General features: G+C 35.0%; 1 protein-coding gene across 1 annotated transcript in view; it reads left to right on the top strand.

Moving 5' to 3' along the window:
• Positions 1-23,042, top strand: part of LOC104072245 (regulating synaptic membrane exocytosis protein 2-like) — a 54,646-nt gene extending 31,604 nt beyond the window's left edge. The window contains exons 3-6 of the mRNA XM_009573877.1: positions 18,309-18,376; positions 20,059-20,178; positions 22,018-22,117; positions 22,915-23,042. Of these exons, the coding sequence (XP_009572172.1) occupies positions 18,309-18,376; positions 20,059-20,178; positions 22,018-22,117; positions 22,915-23,042 (416 nt within the window). The remainder of the gene's footprint in view (positions 1-18,308; positions 18,377-20,058; positions 20,179-22,017; positions 22,118-22,914) is intronic.
• The last annotated feature ends 397 nt before the right edge of the window (positions 23,043-23,439 follow it).

Raw genomic sequence — 23,439 nt, 5'->3', positions numbered from 1 at the left:
CAGTGTGACCAAATAAGCTTCTGCGTATGAGCCTGAGGAGTCTCAACCATAAGCATTCACCTTTGAGACGACATTTGCACCTTTGTGCATCAGAGCTCATCTTTGATTACTTCTTGCCTTGAACTGGAATCTGCATACAACATTGTTGTGTTTCAGAATCAGGTATGAACTAAAAAAAATTGGTAACCAGATTTCATGGTCAGCGGTACTTTGCTTCCTTAAATATTTGCTTTGTACCAATATCTTTAATTTGATTACCCATGGTCCTTTTTCAGCAGGCATCTGCCTTTTTTGTTATACGGAATAGATGGTATCTGGAGAAGTGAGACATATATTTATTTTTTAATTCTTATTGAAAGAGCCTGGATTATTGTAGCTGTCCATTTTTTTCATGATCCTTTGCAGAACACTCACCACAGTAGTATATGAGTAGCTCACATTCATTCCTTTATCTCTGAAGGTGGAAGAAAGCTTTATTATCTTGATTTTATGGACGGGAAATCAATGAATCACTGTCAGAGCAAAGCCTAGCATTCAGATCCCTTGTATTTTGAATTCATTGCTCATTACTGTTATGGGAAGAAGTGAAGATTCACATTTCAGTTAACCTTCGTTATAATTGTTAGATCTCAGTTGGGGGTCATTTGCCAAAATTTTGGTTGAAGTAATGTTCTGTTCAGGCACAAAGCATTTAAACAAAGATCTAATTTTTTCCTGCATGCAGTTCACTTCCCTCTAACCCCCAGGATTGCTTCTTTCACTTTCTGTGTGCTAGTCTTTTTCCTTTGGTCCACTCTGGGTCTTGTAAGATTTTGCAAAAGTCAAATTCTTCTAAATTCTTGAACTGTGATACCCATTTAACTCTCTTCTATTAGCACTACTAGCATTTGTCCATTCCTGTACATTGACTTCGCACCCCTTTTGCTATGTTCAAAGCTCTCCTAAATCTACTCTTTTTATGATTTATCTCTTCTAGCAGATCAAGTAACCAAGACATTGTACAAGGCCAGAGCTGGGAATACGGCCTAAAGTCTCCAGTGTGGAATATCTGCCTTTGTTAGACAGTGTTTAAGAAAGAACAATTCACACCAGTACTTGCTTGTGCTGTCTCTTTCCACTAGTTCTCCTGATGGGTGCCTTTAAGCCAGGGAAGGAACTGCAGAGTTCATACCTGGTTTGCTGGTTACACAGCAGTTCTGAAACTGTTTATTACCAGAATAGACAGCTTCCACAGAAGCAAAAAAGTGCACAAATTTTGCAGAGTCATCTATTTTATTATGCCTGTTATAGATGAGATAGTTCCCATTCCTCAATATACCCAAGCTGTCAAGATGAGGTCGATGGTCACTTTGGTCTTCTGCTACACTGTGGATTGGTAACTCAAAACCTGTGGCTCTCAGTAAGGTGTTGCCTGGAATGCTTCCCTGTCTTGTTCAGGGCCACACAGAGTTAAGTATGAAAGCTGCAGCTGCCGGTGAGAGGACTATGGCATTGCCTGCAATGTAATACTGGCTCAGGAACTTTTCTCATGGTGTGATAAAGGTTGGGACAACTGTTGTAGCTGAGCAAGTTTGTATCCAAAGTTATCTTTCACTAGCATTGCGTTCACCTATTTATTTAGCTCCCATGTCTGATTACATGTTGTTGATTGCATCTGACAAAGTTTTTGGAGAACATAGAAGATATTGGAGATAAGAAGAGGAAAAGGTTGTAAAGGACACTTTAGTAAAAGACTGTGAAGGGTCCTGTTGAACTCCTATTCTCTCTAACTACTAAGTTCTTCATGTGTGCAGTACCTGGAGTTAAAGAAAAAGTGCAGTATGTTTTTTATCTTTCCCCCATTGGAACACTTTTACGCTTGGAAATATATGAAAGCCAGGGAGTAGGGGATTTTTGTATTATCAACCTTTGTTGCTTCTGACTTTACTAAAAGAAATAACAAATTGCTTATTATACGTTGCTTACAAAAGAAAGGATGTTGTAAAAACAAACAAAAAAGAAAATTATAAGAGACTGATCTTAAGAACACAGTCATATATGAAATGTGGAAGCCATTTTTTGCATAAGATATCATTTGAAAACAACAAGGAAAAAGAAAAGATGCTGAATTGTGGTAGAGAAGCAGTTAAATTTTATAGCTGTTTTCATTGAGACATGTAGTTTGCCAAGGTTGTTATTCCCAAAGCATATCATACTTGCCAGTTCTTTATCGGATTTGACAGAGGATGATCTAAAAAAAAAAAAAAATAGGCAGGAAGAGCAATGTCACCCTAAAAAGTCATTAACAGCTTGTGTCGTTTACAGTATATAGCTATGAACATAGCCAAACCTACGTTTGCAAAAACCTGTGGTATCTGTTTATTTCATCAAATCAATTCTAGAAATGGGAATTACAAATCACAGTCCATTATGAACAATATAGTAATAATGTTAATAGTGTCATTATTTGTATTTGCAGTATTACTAATTAAGATTTCATTTTAAGCTAATTTTATTTTCTTTTGATAGATACAAATAGTCCAAATTTACTTGTGTAATAGTAAGCAGCAACAGATGAATAATGAGATTAAAAGTATTTCTAATCACAGTAAAATAAATAAAATATTATCACAGACTTTTAAAAAATGAGAGATTCAGGTAATAAAATAATCTAATCATAATAAATTTATTATCTCATAGCTTATTCAAGGCTTTGCTTTTTTAAAAACCTTAATTTGGGCAAGGACTGCAGTTCTTACAGCACAGTGAAGATGCTCTATGGTATTTTGTCTGTGCTGAGCTGACACAGGCAGAAAAGAAAAGTGTTTCGGGGGGTTCTAAGAAAAATTTTCTGAGTGGTCTTTCAAGGGACTAATGGGTGCATTTCCAAGTGTTCACTGCCAGATTTAAATCAGGAGAATGATCCTTCTGTTGTTTACAAGTCAGCTGGCCATATCTGTTAAGGTCATTGTGATGACACCTGTGCCAGCTGGATCCCACAACTATTTTTTTCACATCTGAGTCCTGTACAGAGATACCGAGAATGCATGATGAAGAAAAGAGGCAGCCTCTGCCCAACTTTCCTCTCCTTTACCATAAAAGGCAACAAAAATGTCTTCCTTAACAGGAAGGAAGGAAGATAATATTACTATTATTAACAATAATATTTGAATAATGGGAATTCTCTGGAACTTAATTTCAATAGGTTTCTGATACTTTTAATTTAAAATAAAAAAGAAAAAAAATTTAAAATTTTCATATTTTTTGTTGTGTTTCCTCGTCAAAGGCTTTCAGTTTCATACTCCGCAGAGATGAATAAGTAGTTCATGAGTGAAGTGCACAAGTCTCTGAAGAGGATAGGTGATGGAGAGAACATAGAATCATAGAATCATTCAGGTTGGAAAAGACAACATGATGCATTTGCTGATAGTCTTCTTTAGGTAGTAGTGGTTTAGTACAAAAGCAGTTTATCTGAAGATAAAACTGATGTGGAGAGCCACAAGGCGAATGTAAAAAGCCTTTTATTTGAAGAGTTGTGTTAATCTGGATTAATTATATTGTCAAGCAAGGCACACACCTAAGGAAATAAGCAACTGAAGCAAGGGAGAAGAGGGTGTTTTGAAAGTGGCTGCACCACAAGTGTCATACACAATTCTATCTGAAGTCACTTGGTGGCTTTTGAAGCATTTTGCTTTGTTATCCTTGATATATTTGTAATGAGAATGAGTTATTAACCTCATTTGGAGCAGTGTGTTTACAACAGAAATGTGCAACTTCTATTCTGTGAATATAGTTCTTCTACCTGGAGAAGAGAATGGTGATCCAGGCTCATCTACACTATAAAGTCCCTTCCAAGCCAAACCCTTCTAGGATTCTAGGAAAAACAGTTTTGGTGTGAGCTACACAAGTTACACGGGCTGAAGGACTGCTTTGTGCAACGAGAATCTCCATAATGTAGGACCTGGTCCAATTTATGAGGTGAAATTCCCTGCTGTTTTTGCAGGCATTAAGTGTTATGACTTTTTTTCTCCTCTCACCTCAACTTTCCAGAAATTTAAAGATGAATAAGTAGTGGATGTGAAGGAATTTTCCTTAAAAAGTAGTGAAAAAACCTGACCTTTTGCTTAAACTCATTCTGGAAACATTTAGCCTCAGGAGATATATTTTTGGATAATTGTGATCATATCAAAACAGGAGACTGAGATTAGATCCCTTATGCAACTTTTATTACAGCTTCAGCTACCATGAAGGCTATAATTATGGGAATAGTTCTTGTTGACTGTGGAAAGGTCCCTGAGCAACATGCTTATTTATACATTCAGCTAAATGAAATAATTACAGAGCTAACATCCACCAAATATTCCTTCGTGGAGCCTTCTTCCATTGTTCTGTAGTCCTTCGAAATCATGAAGACACTGAAAATTACAATTAAGAAACCTACTTTTTATCATTAGGATTCAAAATTAATTTTGGAATGTGAATGTATCTATATTTCTCTCTGTTAAAGTCATATATTGACTTTAACAATCTTAGCCTTATATTTCCACAGCATTTTACTAACCATATTGGTTCTTTTTGAAGAACATCCTTAGACAATTTCTATTCAAAGGTTTCATCCGGTTCGTATACATAGACATGAGCAGTCCTGGATGGATATTGGGAAGAGGAATTTTTTTGTTTTAATCATAATAATCATAATAAAATTTAATGCTTGTTTGGTAAGCAGATTTTCATAAATTCTTGTCATTTACTAAGTATGAGTATAATAGAGCTAGGAAAAGAACTGCAGAACTACAACCCTAGAAATTATTGAAGAAAAATCAAGTCCTATATTTCTCAAGTTTGGCACTGAAAATTGTTTGGAACATTGCACAGTTTTCACTTCTATGTCTGTATGTCAGTAGCTCATTTTGAAAGAGGGTTATTGTAGCATTCACTTAATTTCATTATGCAGACAGGCCACAAAGAAAAATTCCTTGAATTTAACCCCAACTCCTGCAGAACTAACATACTCTGAGAACACCAGAGAAATACTCTCAGGAGACAAATGATTTTGTATTTAGATCTGCATTTAGATTATGTTCAGTAACTAAGGAAAGGGGTCATTAACCAAAGAAACAAAGATATTGATTAGTTACTTATTTAATCTACACCCTTTGTTCTGTGCACAGAAGATGATTGTGGTCCTGGGGGATGGAGGGAGTTTGCCATCATATTATGAAAGATTATACATTAATACATTTGTATAGGGACTAAATTAATGCTCCATGGCAAACTAAGTCTCATACCATTCTTACCTCTGAATGTTTCATTTTGCAACCTAACCTTCCTCTTAATGTAACAAGTATGTGAATTTTCCTGCGTGCACATATTACATATAAACATATATAGGCACAAAATAAGGTTGATGGTGCTACGGTGTCTTAAAAAACAACTACGGTCATTGGTATTTTATTTTTGCACATCTGTTCTTTAAACTGTAAAGCAGGTATAACAGATAATTGCCCTAAGCTAATTTGATTATATAGTATCATGCTGTCAAGCCTGTGCATAGAAGGTATGAAACTAAATTAGACAGCTCATTATGATTGTTTCTTCTGGAATCCATTGGAGTTTCATTTTCAGGTTTTCTGTTCCTCTTTAAGGAGGTAATTAATTTCCTTCAAAGAAGGTGGTTTTACAAAAATAACATGTAACCAAACTCAAAACTAAAGGTGTTTTTACAGATGCCAAATTACTTTCTTCATTGTGACTATTAAAGGGGAGATCAATAATTAATGATCCAATTACTAGTTTACAGAGGCTTTTATTGCAGTGTCAAGGTGATTAAAAACCCTCTCACACTGATTTTTTTGCTGCCACTCCAGCTTACTGAATCAGCAGATGCACTGCGTGTTTCTAGACTGTTTGTGGCATGTGTGCTGCCAGGGGTGGATGATACTTTGGATTTACTGCTGTGATTAAGCTCTTGTTTCTTAAATCAAATAATTTTGACAGTGAAGTGACCCTATGTTGTGTATGCTGCAGTTTAGAAATCAGTTTTGAGAAGATAGCAGGTTGAATTAGTTAAAAATTACACTTGTTTAGACAATCAGAAAAGTTGTTATTAGTATTCCACATGCGAAATGTTAGATCAACTTTAAAGAAAAAAGCTGCTATGATTTGTATTGAAATGCTGTATTTCCTTGTTACAAATAATTTAATCTTAAACTGGTGACATATACCACAGTAGTTGTATTTCCCTCTTGACTGTTAGGTAGAATTTTAAAATTTGCCTATGTCTTTCTGCATAATACAAACTGAGAATTACAGACAAGAAAATAAGTCATCTTACCTCCTGAGTGGTGGTTTGTTATTCAAAGTGCCTAGGTGTTCAAGTATGTAATACAGAAGATTTTGGTTTTAAGGTTATTCTTATTTCTATTCTAAAATTTAGAGTCCTTTTCTGTGCCCACTGAGAGCCTATAATAAATTATTGGGAATACTGTGTTCAAAAATATGGACTGAACCTTTTTTGCCTTACCCCTTCCCTCCAGCTGTCCTTATAGGATAACAGCTATGTCCAAGGGTAAAAGTGGAGGATATTTTTTCCACCCAAACAAAACCTAATAACTGAACAGAAAAAGGCAATGGTGAACTGGAACTTAGATATTGGTTTAATTATTTTATAAGATTGTTTTACTTCAAAATTTTAAATATTTATATTTTTAAATGATATGTTATTATTATTTTTATTTTTATTGTATTATTCTATTACATACACAGATACATTATTTGTTCATTAGTTATCTCATAGTGAAAATCACAAGATGAGTTTTTCTTAATATCACTTTTTGCAAGCAAGATGTCAGTGATCCTGACTGGAAGTAGTGGAGAGAAAGGAAAAAGATGTGATCAATGAAACAACTGGCTGATCCTCAATCATAATATATGGGTGGCTGTTGGGCTGATGATGGAAATTGATTCTCGATAATGATGTGCCTATGATAGGAGGCATCTCTATGTTAGTAGTGTCTCCTTTCATTAGGATTATCTCTATGTGACTTTGGGGATAAACGTATAGAAAGCTATTATGAATTAATATATTTATGTTTCTTTAAAACTAAGCTAAGAAGATTTTCCTTTCCTTCCTGACATGTTCACTATTTCAGATTTATTTATGGCTGATTGTTCTCTTGATGAAATTAATACAGCTCTGTCATGAGTACAACTGACATGCTAAGTTTATGTTCTTCTTTGTGAATTTGACATCACATCTCATAAAGAATCCATTCCCTTGCTGTCTTTCATAGTTTCCTGTTGTCTTCACTTTGTAAATTCGAGGCTTAATTAGTAATTAAGATATACTGATTCAAAGTAGCTTATGGTTATTTTCTGTAATAATTAGTGTTGACATCAAAGCACTAAAGCTTGAAAGTAAATAAGTAGACAATAAAAGGGGTTAGTTTTTCTGTATTTTTTTCTGCTGCCATAAGTATTAGAAGGACTATGCATATGTACGCATGTTGAGAAAATAAATATATATTTGTATTATTTGCATTGGCTTCAGCTGTTCTAGTAGCCTTAAATGTATTATTTGAAGAAAACATTGGTATAGACTCCCTGTCAGCAGATGCCCATTTCTAACAGAAGTTAAAATGCACCTCGTTAAATGCTGCCTCTCAAAGATAGAGCTCATATGTCTGTCCAAAATGTCCAAATAGAAATAGGTTCACATTTAGTATTTAGTGCAGGTGCAGTAAAGCCTATGCCCCTGAGACTTCCAGGTGCCAGGCAGCCTTGTTGGAGCTACTCTGACAGTCATTTTGCCAAAGTCACAACTTCAGGATGTAAAAAGAGTGTATATCTGTGGAAAGCTGAATATAGGCTAAGCCAGCACAAAGAGAACTGCATAAGTAAATACGTCTACTAATGCTAAATAGAGGCTACTTATTTCTTCAGTTTAACCAAGCCTCCTTCGGTGAGTGTAAATAAAATGATAATGCAAAGAAAAATCTAATGGAAATAGGTATCATGAGCACACAAGACCCAAACCTGTTTCTTAAACATTGCAGCTGTTTCTCACAAATTTTCATAGTACTCCAATTATGAACTGAGTTCTCTTCCAGGTTGCTATAAGGCTCATTTCCAACTGGCTTGGCAGGTTTTGCTGTTGCCTTGCTGTTGGCAGCAAGACCATTGAATTTGCCTGGACTATTTTCAAAGTCTGAGGAAGGAATTTGTTGTGGATGTGCAGATCAGTTCACAGTTGTGCAGCAGCTCCAACACATCATAGAACCGTTGGATCTTCTGTGCTTGTATGACAGAACTGTGCTTCCTTAGCAGTCATTTTCCAAGGTGACTCATTTTTCTGAGCCAGCGATTTGGGAAACAGGGTTTTTTCTCACCTTCCAGACACCAGTTAATTTCTATATGCATTGTGTCCAAGAGCTTGTTAACTTTCAGTAGGCTAGTCTGTGAAGAGAGGTAGGCTCATTTGGGACACCTATCTACTTTTAATTGATGGGAATATCATCATAGCGTTACAGAGGACTGAGCTGCTGAAAGAAAGGCCAGATACGGGATTCTTTCATGGTATTAATAGGTTTTATTCTCCCCTGCATGGATCCCTCATTCAGGTATAGTCAGGCTGGTATTGCTGATATTGGTTCCAAGCCTGAGACAGTGAAGAACTTGCAATGAAGCCGTCAGTTGGAACCCTAGGGTGGAGGGATGCATGGTAATGACAGATAAACAAGGAAAGTGTTTTTAGGTCAGCTCATGAACACATGTATGGTCTTTGTGGATGTGAATAGGGAAGAAAAAGGAAAAAGGCATATCCTATAAGAAGGGATTGAAAATCTAAACTATTTATCATAATAATTGAAAAGGAGTAAATTGCTTTTGATTACTTACTACTGGATATGATCCAGAAATACTGTCTTTTCTATGCTTTCCAAAGCATGTTTTCCTCTGTATTCTGCTGAAGGAATCTCCTTTTCCAGGCATAACCTCAAAACTTCCTACAGAGACAATAAAAGTGAAGGAAGAAGTGGAGAAGTGAAAAGGCCAGAAGTAGGGTCAAAAGTGTAATTTGGAGGAAATATCTTCCTAAGACAAAGTCTTAAAGACAATAACACAAGAAAGAAATCCGTAGGATATCATGCTTCATTAGTTCCAATTTTCCCAGATATAGAGTAGTAGGGAACATACAACAAGGGTGTGCAAATCTGAGAAACTTGAATATTAATATTAATCAACTGGCAGTGGTGGACTGGGACTCCAGTATAAAATGTCTGGTTGTTTCCCATGACTTCTTAACAGTACCAGTCCATTTTCTTGGTGGCCCAGATTGTGAGTTTGTGTACTGGATCGCATGATACCAGCCATGGTGTGACATATAGGAGCAAACTCCAGGTGTCATATGAGAGGCATGGCTGTAAGTGTATGAGGTCATCTAGTATGTGACACTCTGCTGAGACTGGAAGCATCTCTTCTGGTGGGAGTCTGGTGAGTGTGGACTTCCATTAAGAAATTCTGGTATTTCTTTTTCTCTTTTTCCTTTTTTTTTTTTTTTTTTAGCTCCAACCCACTGGTTTTAATGTGCAGTAGCTTTCTACAGGAAGTAGACAATTTATCATACAAATGTGTTTGCCATATTGATATGCTTTCTTTCAATTTATTCCAAGGAAAGACATTTATCAAAATATATTTGACTAATAGACTAAGCCTAATTTTGTTTTAGAAAATGTAATTTTGAAGAAAGCATTTCCTGTAATTTAAATCCTTCCAGCAAAACATACTTAAGAAAATACTTCCAATAAATATTCTTCTATCAACAGTGATGCTAAGTCTCAGTTTCAGAAAGAGAGCCAGAACAAAATAGTCATGATGAAACCCTTTCAACCTTTACATTGGATAATTCTTTCCTTTAAGAGTTATATCCTTTTTGTTGGGCAGTACAAGTAGCTGTTGGAAACAAGGCTACATATTGTTTGAGGGTAAACGAGGGTCTTCAATTTTAATAGCATTGTTCCCTAAACAGTATCACTTTAAAAAAAAAAAAAAAAAGAAATCAAGAGATTTTTAAATTCTTAATGACAGACCCATGTAGACCAGAGAAGTTTCTTTGGTGGCAGTCTCTCTAGTCAATGCCCCAATGTCCTCATGCTCTCCATGTCATCATTCTTGCCACAAGAGTATGCATTGTTATGTGCCCTCCCCTCCCCCAATTTATTCTCTCACCTGCCTTGTGGGATGCAGCACTCTACTGCTGAGGATCTTCTTCCAACTGTGTAGCTTCTCTTTTACATTTTTCTTTCTTGGCCATAAGAACTTCAAGTGTTAATGGATGTTCACGATTAACAAAGACAGTTATGCAGGGTCACACAAAATCACTTAGACCCTTTATCACATGTAGTGATCCTATAAATCTGTAGATCCATATATCAGAGCTGGGATTCCATCTGACTAAATGTAAATATCCACAAACTAGACATCTACACCCAAGCTAATAATCTTGGCTTCTTTTACAGTCATTTAAGTAAAAAAAGAGAAGAAGATACTTCTTGAGTACAATTCATGTCAGCCTTAAAGTGGGTGTATAAAACAAGTCAGATGAATGGAGCCAAGAGTAACTGGTTCAGATAGAGAAATCTAAAACTACCTGAGATGAATTTTTTGTGTCTCTATTTTTCAGGTGAGGGACACTTTCCTACTTATTACAACACCTGCTGGTATTCTAAGCTCCAAATCAAAAGTTTCTGTTGAATTGTGCAGAGTGATTTTCTTCTTAGTGCTCATGACTGTCAAATTCCTGTGCAGAAGTTTGATTGCACTACTTAATCTTTGACTTCTCTTAAGAACTGCAGCATTGAATCTCACAAGTGGGTCAAGGTCTGCTTTCTAGGATATTTGACAAAAGATCCCCTAGATCTTTTGCATTTATTTATCTGGTTGCCTGAGACTTCCCAGATCCTACAAGTAAGGCTCCTGAGGCCTTTAAGTACAGCTTTTAGCACAGGTGTCACTGATTTGCATAGTCAGGGCTAAGTGCAAACATCAGAGTGTGGTCCACAGCTTCCTTATCACTAATGAAGATTGATAAATTTTTCTTCTGATTACTGCATTTCTCTGTATTTCACATATTAAAAGTCAAGACTGTACTTCATATCCTTTACATAAAGAGCAGCTTCTCTTTTTGTTTTGGTAGGACCACATCCTTCAGACATTTTCCTAGTCTGTTCCATGTTGAAAGCTGACAAATCCAGAGAAATAATTATTTTCAAACAAGAAATATTGAAATGCATGGTAGGAAGTTTCAAAGCCTGCAAGAAGAATTTTCCTTTTGTCATCAGTACTCAAACTGCATTAGTGACTCTGCTGAAAAATATTTCTGTGCTTTACTTGTGCCAGGCGACTTTGCATTTGTTCCTGCACCAAATGCTAACATGTTCCTGAAGTGTCCAAAGCTGACAAAGCAATTGTCTAAGCACTTATATAATCACCTCCAGGCAATTCTGGCTGTGTAGCTCCTCTTTGGAGTCACCCATGGTGTAGCAGTCTAGATGAATAGTATTGCAAACACAGAAAGGAACTTGCTTAAATGAGAGTTCTTCAGTAGTCCACTTTCCACTTCTCTCCAGAGTTGTTCTGGTATAGAGCTTCACTGTAAACCTTGCAGTTAAGAGGAGGATCAAGTGACATGGGATGTGCTGTGCTCTCTGTAGCCTTATGCTGAAAATCAGCTTGGAGGGGGAATATACTCACTCAATTGCAAGGCTAAATAATTTGTACTTTTGAGTAATGACACGTGCATACTCATTGGCTCCTGTAGTCAGTATGTGGTATGTATTCAGCATGCACTGTGTAGTCAGGTAGACTCCACATTTTGAAGAATTTAAAGTTATATGACCTGTCTTTTGGCAGTGAGATTTGAATTTGAGGAAACATGTTTTGTTTTGCTTGGTTCAAAACAAGATGATGTTTTTAATTTACCAAGGGAAGAACTTTCCAGTTTAGATAGGTCCTTGTTTAGATAGGAAGGGTGTGGGTCATCTATATATCCTATGTGAAGGTTCTGGGCACCTTAGAGCATCCCAAATGACTCTGCATGTATAGAATGGTCAATTAAGTTGACTGTCTTATGTCTAAACTGTTTGGAAGATAAATGGTTTTGGACTTGACCACGAACTTGGACAGCACTCAAGAGAGAGTAGACACATACTGTGTAGGTTAGATTCACATTACTTAATGATTTTAAAAGATACTTAAGTACCGTATTTCTGGGTGGGAAAACTGTTCTAAGAAGCAAAAAATACATAATCAAACATTAAAATATAAGGAGAATGGAAACGGAACGGAATTCTTTCAAATATACACTGTCATTCAAGGTTCCCATTGCTATGGGAAGTTCCCATTGCTGCGGGTTCCTGGGTGGAGAAGAAAAGCTTTTCCTCTGCCTATTTGGTTTTGGTTAAAGAAAATTAGCAAAACATACTAAACATCAGTAAGCTTACAAAGGCCTCAGCTTAACACCATTTATACAGAAAAGCTAGGTCACTGATGTGATTTTTCACCCAATCTGATTTGTCCATGCAAGCTTTCCATATACACATAGAGCTCACCAACATTAATAAAAGCAGACTTCACATATGTCCTTTCTTGTATCCAGCTGCACTCCTGAACTCATGAGGCATCTGAATGCTGTTATAATGACATTAGCTAAGATAGTATCTTGCTTAGTAGTATATTACTTCCTTTTTCCATGAAAGATGGCTTTGATGTTATAGCTTATGTAATTCATAACAAGGTGACATTTTTTTCCTGAGTCATTTCTGCTGCACACCCTAAATGCACATATTCTCAATAATAAAGCATCTGCTATTGTGGAAGTGAAATATCTAAAAGACCAGCAAGTGTGTTCTCTGGTAGTCAGAATCAAAACTACAGTGTCTTTGTTACAGAAAGATTATGGTTTAACAATTTTTCTTGTAGGGACACAAGGAACTATGTTTCTTACATGTATTACTTTTAACTTTACAAGATTTCACAAATCATTTACCCAGTCAAGATTTTAATATTTGTAGAACTTGCACTGAAAAATTTATGTCCAGTGATTTTATCAAGTCATTCATTGTACCTCAAAAAAGTGTGGGTGTACTAAACAATACATGTCTTTCATAGAAATGTAATATGCTACGGGGCTTCCAGAGTGTCATGCTGCGTATATTTTTGTAAGTTTAAATATTTTATTATTAACAGTTTGATTGCATTTAATTAACTTCTATAGTATTTAGACCTGTCATTTAGATGACTTAATGAAGTGTTAAGGGCAAAATCTAGATGACCTACAAGGGCTTTATCATTTCTAATTTCTATGACAATATTTTTGAAACATATATAGCTACATATTTTAATGGGAAAAAGAATACAGATATGAACAAAAGAGTCTTTGGATGGAGTTGTTGCTTATTTTCTTATTTTAATTTTAGAATAATTGGTAGTCACTGTGAGATGCAACTAAATTAAAAAGAAAGTCAGCTTTTTACATCTTGACTGAAAATGAGAGGGGAAAATAGTAGAGCAAGAAGTGTGAGTGCTTTAATCTGGCAACAGGCTCAACTTTGCATGTGTTCCTCCGCACAGGTTTAGGTTCAGGGCTTACCACTTGATAAAGAGTAACTGTTGCTGAAAAATAACTGGATCTTTTACAATGTAAGTAATTTCTATGTGCTAATGCCTCGGGTATGCTGGGCTAAATGTGTCTAATCTTGGACACATAAAGTATGTGGATGCACCATATAGTAATACATGGGTGAGAGGTCTCTAGGAAACCTTTTTAGTAAGCAGAAATCAGTTATACCAGCAGATGAGCCTGGGACCTATGTTTAAAGAATTGAACACAGAAACTGGTCCAAAGGTCCTTTTAGTCTCCATTACCACTGCTAAGCTAAAGAATGAAAAAGAGAATATACGATACCTCTGTTCAAATGACATATTAAAAGAAATATTTGATATTTATAATTGTATAAAATAAATCCAGTCAACTTGCCTTTCATGAGACCTCGAAGAGTCCTGGGTTCTCTCTGTGATAATTTTGGTATTTTCTTGAATATGTAAACAAATAGTTGAGGCTGTGTCAAAATAGTAATTTAGGGTAGTAGGATCCTCCTGATGAAAAGATGATGACCATCTGAATGAGTTACTGAGAGCTCATTTATAAGAAGTAGAGGAGAAATAAGACATTTTGGGTATGATGAAGGTATGATTTATTTTACTTGGAAGTACACATCTAAAACAGGTCTAATGAACCACATCTTAAATAGTTCTGCTTCCCTTCACTGATTGTAAAAGGAACATAGGCTGATTAATTCTGATGTACAGATCTGTACAATAAATATCCAAAGTTTGGGTAGAAGAATTAGAGGTCTCTAGGTTCAATTATTTGAGAGTTGTCTCTAAAATTTCTCTAACAGGATGTAAAAGGACTTAAGAGAATTTTTTTTCCCCTGAAAGTAGAGAGAAATTGCAAGTTCTACAGTAGGAAAATAACCAATGTATTTTATTTTTACTGTATAATGGGAAGTTTTTTAAATTTTAAGTTACCACTCTCAAAAATTTGTCACTCTCAATAACTTAAATAATATGTGATATCAATAATATCACATATTATTGTATGCATTAATGTATGTAGATTGCTATTTTGGATAGCTGTATTAAAAAAAAAAAAAAAAGATCCAGAATTTTTTTCTCTAACTGAAAGTCAGTGTGTATGTTTCAAGTGTGGATGTGCATATGCCAGACTGCTAGAGCCCAACACTGTTCCACATTTGCTCATATAAACACCTATAGGATGAACTTATATATGTAAAGCCCATCTGTACTGTAAAATACAGTTACTGTAAAGATAATTTCTGTCTTTGAGTGTATGCCTATATGCACATATTGTGGACATGCAAGTAGCAAGTGAAGATTGGACCCGTTTTTGGTGATTAGGTAATACGCACATTTGCAGTGGGAATGTGTATATGGCTGTTGTGGTTTAACCCCAGCCAGCAACTAAGCCCCACACAGCTGCTCGCTCACTCCCCCCCGGTGGGATGGGGGAGAGAATCAGAAGAGTAAAAGTGAGAAAACTCGTGGGTTGAGATAAAGACAGTTTAATAGGTAAAGCAAAAGCCGCACACACACGCAAAGCAAAACAAGGAATTCATTCACACCATCGGCAGGCAGGTGTTTAGCCATTTCCAGGGAAGCAGGGCTCCATCACGCATAACAGTTACTTGGGAAGACAAACACCATCGCTCTGAACGTCCCCCCTTCCTTCTTCTTCCCCCAGCTTTATATGCTGAGCATGACATCATATGGTGTGGGATATCCCTTTGGTCAGTTGGGGTCAGCTGTCCCAGATGTGTCCCCTCCCAACTTCTTATGCGCCCCCAGCCTACTTGCTGGTGGGGTGGTGTGAGAAGCAGAAAAGGCCTTGACTCTGTGTCAGCACTGCTCAGCAGTAACAAGAACATCCCTGTGTTATCAACACTGTTTTTAGCACAAATCCAAAACATAACCTCATACTAGCTACTGTGAAGAAAATTAACTCTATCTCAGCCAAAACCAGCACAATGGTCAGTACATCTCAGGGGCCTCAAATTTTCAATAACTTATTTTCCTATTTTTAAGAAGTTATTTTCTATGTAGACACACAAGTGAAAGTTCAGTTTGATAGGAATCCTTGCTCTTGACAAGCTCATACAAAACTATATAATTGATATGGGAAAAGGCATGAATAGGAAAGCGGGCAAAGCCATGATGTGTTTCATAAAGTACAGGTAAAGTGCTATGTTCACTGTAGAACAGCAGGAAAATAATAGCTATATTCCTGGATTCCTTTCTGGTGGCTTCTTTTGGATTACAAGTGATAGTCGAGATTGTTGCTGAGAATTTTAAAACCTTAAAAAATGGCCAGTAATTTGCAGTGGTAGATTCTTAATGCCTAATGGTAGATATCTACATTTAAATTTAGTCATTTCAATGAAAATACACCATTTCTCAGAAATAGTCAGGAATTAGAATCAGTGAGAATGATCAGTTTTAACAGTTCTGCTTATAAAGTCCATTTTATTTCAATGCTCTGCTCCTAGAATTAGGTACCAGATTATAGGGAACCAAAGTATAACTTTTTTAGTCAGACTTTGGTTTTGGGTACAACAGTTGTATTGATGGCACAGAAAATAACTGCTGGAAAAAACCAGGATGGGCTAAAGTGCCTTTAGTTCATGCAATTAAAGCTGAGAAATCATCATTACTTAATGAGATGAGTTTTCCTCACTTAAGATCCATTTTCAAATATATTTTAAAACCAGGATTTGTAAAACAGGCAATATGTAGAACGGAACTCTTGTGATCTTCTGGATATCTCTAAATGTATATTTATGCAGTAAAGGCTAGATCTTCATGAGCTCACTGATGATTTCACTCAGTTCCTCTGAAGCAATGTCTTTGGAGACAGAGCACTGGAAATTCCATGCCAGAAGTACCTTTTGCAAAATGTTATTATATTTCAGAAGAATATTTCTTTTCCCTTTAGCAGGATAGCCATAATTTTATCTGTACTTTTATATAGTCAAGATGTTAACTGTCATGAGAAAGCAGTTTTGGTGAGAATTTCCCATTTTAAAATGTTACCTTCCGTTCAAGAAACACAGTTAACACATTTGCAGCAGGCCCATTTATTACTTAGAAAATACAAATGAATTAAAGCTTCAGAATAATTTCATGAGGTCCCTTACCACTGTTTTTATGAAATCAAATTATATTTAATATGCTACAATATTTCTGCAAAAGTTCTGTAAAGTTCAAAGTGACTTTTTGAAAATAAAATCTTTGCATTCTGTACATTTTCTTCTTTCAAATGAAAATAAGGCTTCATTTTTTTTTCCAAATAGCATATACAAGTCTATATATTAGGAGAAAACAAGTGAAAAAAGATCATATTTCTCATTGTACATAATATCCCTCTGAGGAGACTATATTTTACTTTTCTAAAGCATGTATTAGCTTTTTGTAGCTTAGTTTTATGGGGCTGTATCTTCACGTCCTCTTTGCAAATTTTTCTAGGGAAGTGTCAAGTCTGTGATGAGACCTATTAGTTATATTTCACCAACTTATTGATGTAGTTTCAGAGGAATAGGTTGAGTAATATCAAAGCAGAATCTGAAGTAATGGAAATAGAAAAATTTCGTTTGTGGTCTGTACTAAAAAGAGCGGAACTACTTTGGTTTAGTGTTCCTTTAGTCATGAAATTCTATAGAAAAGTCAACATTTTTTCCTGCATACAATAGTATCAAAATATTATGTAGCATGTAGTAATAAAATATTTTTCATGTAACATGTAGTAACAATGGTGAAAAAAAAATAGAAGAGACACAAATGTAATAATGCAAAATGTGTGGGCATAATTTACAACTTAAACTACCTACGTAAAAGAGAATGTTTTATTAAAATATGTGAGTCATTCTCCAGTTTTATGACAGCAGCATTAATTTAGACCTTTTCTTTAAAACTGTTTTTTAAACCTTTCTTCCTACCATGTGTCTGCCATACAGGTTAAAGTCTGATTCTATAAAATATATATATATTTTGTCAAAACCCTACACATTTATTCCTAGTTGTGAGGTATCTGTACTTACTAGAATTCTTCCTAATATTTAACCAGTAGACATTTCTTGTGAATTTCAAGTAAAATTAATATGCTTTTTATTCTAAAAGTATTTTCTATATTTGTTTTTCTTACCAATCTATCATATTTAACAGAGCATTTAACCTTCCTTAGAACATCATCTATTGTACAGCTGAATATAGGGTACCATTGTTTTAAGTATTTCATTGATGTGATTAGAATAAATACTAGTTTGCATTAGAAAAGCAAAGAAATATGTTCCTTAAGAAAAAACTGTTTCTTCAGATTATGATAAAAACTCATTCCATATTCAAATGCTTTCCTTTCTGAAAATTCTGTTAGGAATACAATACAATTTGCCTCTTCATTTAATTTACTGTAAGTAATTTTATAGGAACAGTTAAAAACTCTGAAGCAATGATACTTTACACTGTACATAATTTTATGCACACATAGACGCACACAAACGTATCTCCTTCCTCACTGTATTTCATATTCCATGTACTCTGTTGTTGGAGCGTTAACTTTTTCTTGGAAGCACTTTTCAACTCCTGCTAGCAGAGGTTACGAATCAGATAGGATAATCAGAAGTCTTTACAATTTTACTGTATCTTTGTCTGTCCTTTCACCTTTCCTTTACTGCACTATCTTGTCTGTCTGATTCTCACAGGAGACATGGATTACAACTGGTTGGACCATACGTCTTGGCATAGCAGTGAGGCATCCCCAATGTCTTTGGTGAGACATGTGGAGCCTTACCATTTAGATTCCTTTATCATTTCACATTTCCTTTGTTTTATTTACACCTTTGCATGTTTTCTTTTTTGTATCCTTTTTTTTATCCCACACCTATAGGGGACAGTCAAAGGGGAAAAAGAAAAACTAGTGAGCAGGCAGTTTTGTCGGATTCTAACACCTTATCCGAGAGGCAAAAGAAAATGGTGTGCTTTGGTGGCCACTCTTTGGAAGAGGACTTGGAATGGTCTGAGCCTCAGATAAAAGACTCTGCGGTAGATACGTGTAGTAGCACAACTCTAAACGAGGAACATAGCCATAGCGAGAAGGTACTGAGATTATGGAGCCTGCATTTTAACCTGCTCATTTGGTCTTTGTTTGCTCTCTGTCACTCATTAAAATAGTGCATAAAATAAAAGATAGGGTGTTTCTAGAGACAATGTAGCATTTCTTAAGGTGCAGAAAAGAAAAACAAATGAAAAGTCTCTGCATGCTTGCAGCTTTTACTGTTTGGCAGCCTAAGAAAAAAACGGAAAGGCATAAAGGAATGTTGCTCTTACGGTTGCATAATAGCATATCATGGTATTACCTTCAAGTATAAAGTACTTAACAATAAGGATTCTACTGATTGGCTTATTTGATTTACTATGTTCAAACTCCTGGGGCTGAAATTAAATTAATAGTTTAAACCCCAGGTGAAAAAGGGAGAAAATTGGGTCTCTCTGCACAGAAAAGTTGTTTTTCTTTTTTCCCTTTCACTGTCATGGTTGTTCTTTTGTTTTGTTGCCATGCCATTTTTGTGCAGTATTGTGCAGAATTAAAGGCTTTGCCATCTGCTTTGGTATTTTTTATTTTTGCTTTTGGTTTGGTGGAGATTATTATAAATCTTTTTAGAGTTATTAGTTGTAATGGGAGCAGATTTGTCTGTGCCTGCTAATTTTGCATGAAATAGAGCATGAAATAGTATTTTTCTGTGAAAAAGTGCTATGATTACACAAAATAAAATGTTAAATTTTTATTAATTATGCCAATATACGGGTATAACTGTGCCCATGTATAGTAATGGAATAATAGTGTTCACCGTAACTATGCTTCATATGTGAAGTAATTATTCCAAGAAAGAAACAATACATTTAAATAGAGTAATGACTCTACCTTTTAATGTATTCTATAACTTTTAATATACTTACTACTGAGAGAGAGTAAAACCCTGAAGAATCTTGTCAGTCTTAGAGAAAACTGACATATTTGGAATAGTGGAAAAAGAAGAAATGTCTTACAGCAAATTTCTGTTTTGAGTTAAACTTCTTTTTCAGTATTACTCTTATACTAGACCTCTACAATTGTTTTGTCAGTACTCAGGTGTGATTGTCATTGTGTGTAGATAACTATGTATAGTTGTCTATATCTGTCTAATCAGGATGCAAAGATCATTCTAGATATTTACAAATTTGAATTAGTAAAATAGATACTGTTATTAAATATTAGATATACATTGTGGTAGACTATATAGCCAAATAAATTTTTTCCAGCACATTTTTCTGTCATTCTATTACATTAAATATTAGTGTAATCATAATACTTTCATGGAATTCTAAAAATATATCAGGAAATGAAAAGTATTACTGAAATATTTCTCTTTAAAATCCTATTTGACTGTATTTTCCATTAACACCATATGATAGCATCCAGTAACTTGGCAACCATCCAAAGATGGAGACCGTCTCATTGGTCGGATTTTGTTAAATAAACGACTAAAAGATGGAAGTGTGCCTAGAGACTCAGGAGCAATGCTTGGATTGAAGGTTGGTAATAAATAATTTTGGAACTAACAACTCTCTCAGTAAAACTAGCTATCTTTATAATAAAAGTATTCTCATATAGTATATGCATACCGATATCTATGATGTCTTATCATTCTCAAAATTACAATATAAAGACATTTTATATTCAATTACCAAGAGTAATTTTACAGGGTCCATGACAGGCTCAAAAAGTTGTATTTTTCTGAAAGACTAGACATGTTTTTGCAAGTTTGCGGAGAATGTCTGCTCTGCAAGGTACTAATTGCATCCTTGCTGGGCAAACCAAGCCCTGTCCGCTTTCTTCAGTATTGAGCATTGCACTGTGGTATAACTTCTGTTCCCCAAAAGAGGGGAGAAATGTGAAAAATAAATTATCTCTTTTGAAGATCTGGAGGGACATCTGGAAGTTAGTGACCTTTCAATCCAGAGAAGAGTCTGCCAATGGAAGATCCTGTTTCTGGATTTTTTTCCCCTCTGATTGATTTGCTACATTTTAAATACACAAGACAGAAAATTATTTAATATTTATTGTATATTATCACAAAGTAATGTTTGCTTCTTTTTCCTGATGCAGTGCCCTTCGAACACATTATGAAGCTATTTCTAGCTCATATCTTGATCTCATTTTTGTGTGATATTATTGATTGTAGTTCCAGCAATACTAGTACAAGAATGAGAATGAATTATAGACAGTAAAAGAAACAAGCATGTATTTATTTTGATACAACATCCTTTTTGTGAGAAATAATTAAGAAGTTTGACTAATTCTCCATTCTCTATTTAGCATGACACTGACTTCACTTTGGGTACACAGATTAGGCTATAGTAATACACTGTAAATAGGGATTAAATCAGTGTAGTTACATATAACATATACTAATATGCTTTGGAAATTTTTGAATTTTTTATTTAATTGATAAATGATTTTATTTTGAAGTCAGTCGAGAAGCCAGTTGAGCTTTTGGTATGTGTGTTATTGTCTTAATGTCAGAAAATGCAAGAGACGAGACTAACAGTGCCACTAGGAAGTACTTTTTGTTTAAATGTCTATGTTTAAAATTCTAAAATCTTCTATTATAAAGATGAACTCTTCACTGAGATTCATGAATAGTTTAGATTCAAGAGTAACTACTTTTTAATCTCAATAGACATCTGAAAAGACTGATTTTCTGCAGTTATTCCTGACCTGAATTGTCAAATATTTGCATTATTGAAAGTAACCTAAACTGGATTTAATATTACAAATTTTAAATCCCAGTTTGAAGACTGTTAAGAAACCTTAAGAATTTGAAGATTATGCAGTTATAGCCAATTATGATATGTGAAACTCCTGATTCTAAGATAAATATTAAGGTCGAACCTGTTGAAGTTTCCTGTAGAGAAATCTTCAGTATGACAAGTATTTTCTTCTGACTTGCCCAGCCAAAGTGAATTTGATTAATTGAGATGTTTGATGCTTAGTGTGAACACCATGAGTTCTGTTACATTAACATATCTGTTTTCCATTTAAAAATATTGAAGTAAGCAGTCTAATGACCAATACCTTACTTTTTTTGGGTGGTAATTTATAATACAGTGAAATACTATATATATATTTGCTAAAGTTTAAAAGCTTTAACATTCTGTATTTGCATTGTGTTTAAATTACGCAAATAGCCAGAATAGGTACAAACATAACCTCTCATAGCCAAAATTCTGTGGTGTTTTTTTCAAGTGTATCTGTCTTACCTGGGCTACCTGAAAGCCAAGGAAATCATTGAATTCTTCTTTCTGTTGTCAGAACATTTAAGTCATTTGAAGTAATTTTCGTTCTATGAAAATACTTCCTCTTTGGAACAGGTAGTAGGAGGAAAGATGACTGAATCAGGTCGACTCTGCGCATTTATCACCAAAGTTAAAAAAGGAAGCTTAGCTGATACAGTGGGGCATCTTAGACCAGGTATGTATCTACTATAGATCTATACTGCTGACTTGCTTTTCTGAAGGTGATAACAAGTGAGCAAGTTTAATTAGATGTGAAATTATGTTAAATGGGTGTGATGAACTACTGCAGAATTCAACCTGACATTCAGTTAATGGATTATGGACGTTACTGTTTTTGTGAAATATATAACTTCTTATGTTGTTCAAAATCATATTTTAACATTTTTATTCATGTTTTTGTGCTCAAAATAATATTCCACTGATGTCCTGCCCAGTCATTTTGTGGTGTATGTTTTATTTAGAGCAAACCAAGCTATTACAAATGTGTGAACAGAGCCAGCTCAGCTAAGAAACTGCTTCTACCCCAACATGCAAACCATGGATTGCTAGAGAGAATGTGCAAGAAATATTAACTATTAACATAAGAACTATCTGAACCTTAAATACTAAACTTGTAGAGGTAAATGGATCTTCAAAATAGTAAGTTGGTGAGATATGCTCTTTTAAAGATCTGCATTTTCTAAAGAGCGTGTTGGGATTTCTGTAAGCCACAGCTGCCAAAGCGAGTAAGAGCTATATGTAATTCAATAGGAGTCCTACTGATGATATTATTGTTTCACTGAACTTTACATATTTGAAGCTGAGCTGCAGAAAACCTTTAATACTTAGGATTTTCCTGTATGAAGACTCCAAACTTGTTCTATAACACAGGTTTCACAATTCAGTAAACTGACAGTAGAAGGGCTTAAACTTTCATTGTAAGTACAGTTCACAGCAGATATCCTAAGCAGAGTATTATTACTGACATTATAGGTGATGAAGTATTAGAATGGAATGGAAGGCTACTACAAGGAGCCACCTTTGAGGAGGTGTATAACATCATTCTAGAATCCAAACCTGAGCCACAAGTGGAGCTTGTCGTTTCAAGACCAATAGGGTAAGTAATTTTGTAAATTTTAGTATTAAATATGATAAAAACGTTGCTAAATTTCACTTTTAGGGCAGAGCATATTGAACAGATTCATAAACATTGTAAACAGTAAAACTGTATGGAAAATTCTGTAAACCAAAAGCATAGCTAGAATGATAGATCACACCAGTAAGTAGAACGAGCTGGTGTGAAATCCTGTATTCTCTGAGAGAGTCCCAGGCATTATCTGCTAATACGGTAAAAAATGGGTTCCCTTCTGTTGTTGTTTAGTTGGTGATCCAGCCTATATTGGCTTGAAACTGTGGTTATACTCTTCATAGTTACAATTCTTGATTAATAACTTGACTCTTGATTTTTATTTCTCCATTCCCATTTTTATATAATATATAAAATTATATATTCATATT

Source organism: Fulmarus glacialis, unplaced genomic scaffold (genome assembly GCF_000690835.1).
Source record: "Fulmarus glacialis isolate BGI_N327 unplaced genomic scaffold, ASM69083v1 scaffold19203, whole genome shotgun sequence".
NCBI lineage: Eukaryota > Metazoa > Chordata > Aves > Procellariiformes > Procellariidae > Fulmarus > Fulmarus glacialis.
Note: the sequence above shows the minus strand (reverse complement) of the source record. Positions and strands in the feature narration are given on the sequence as shown.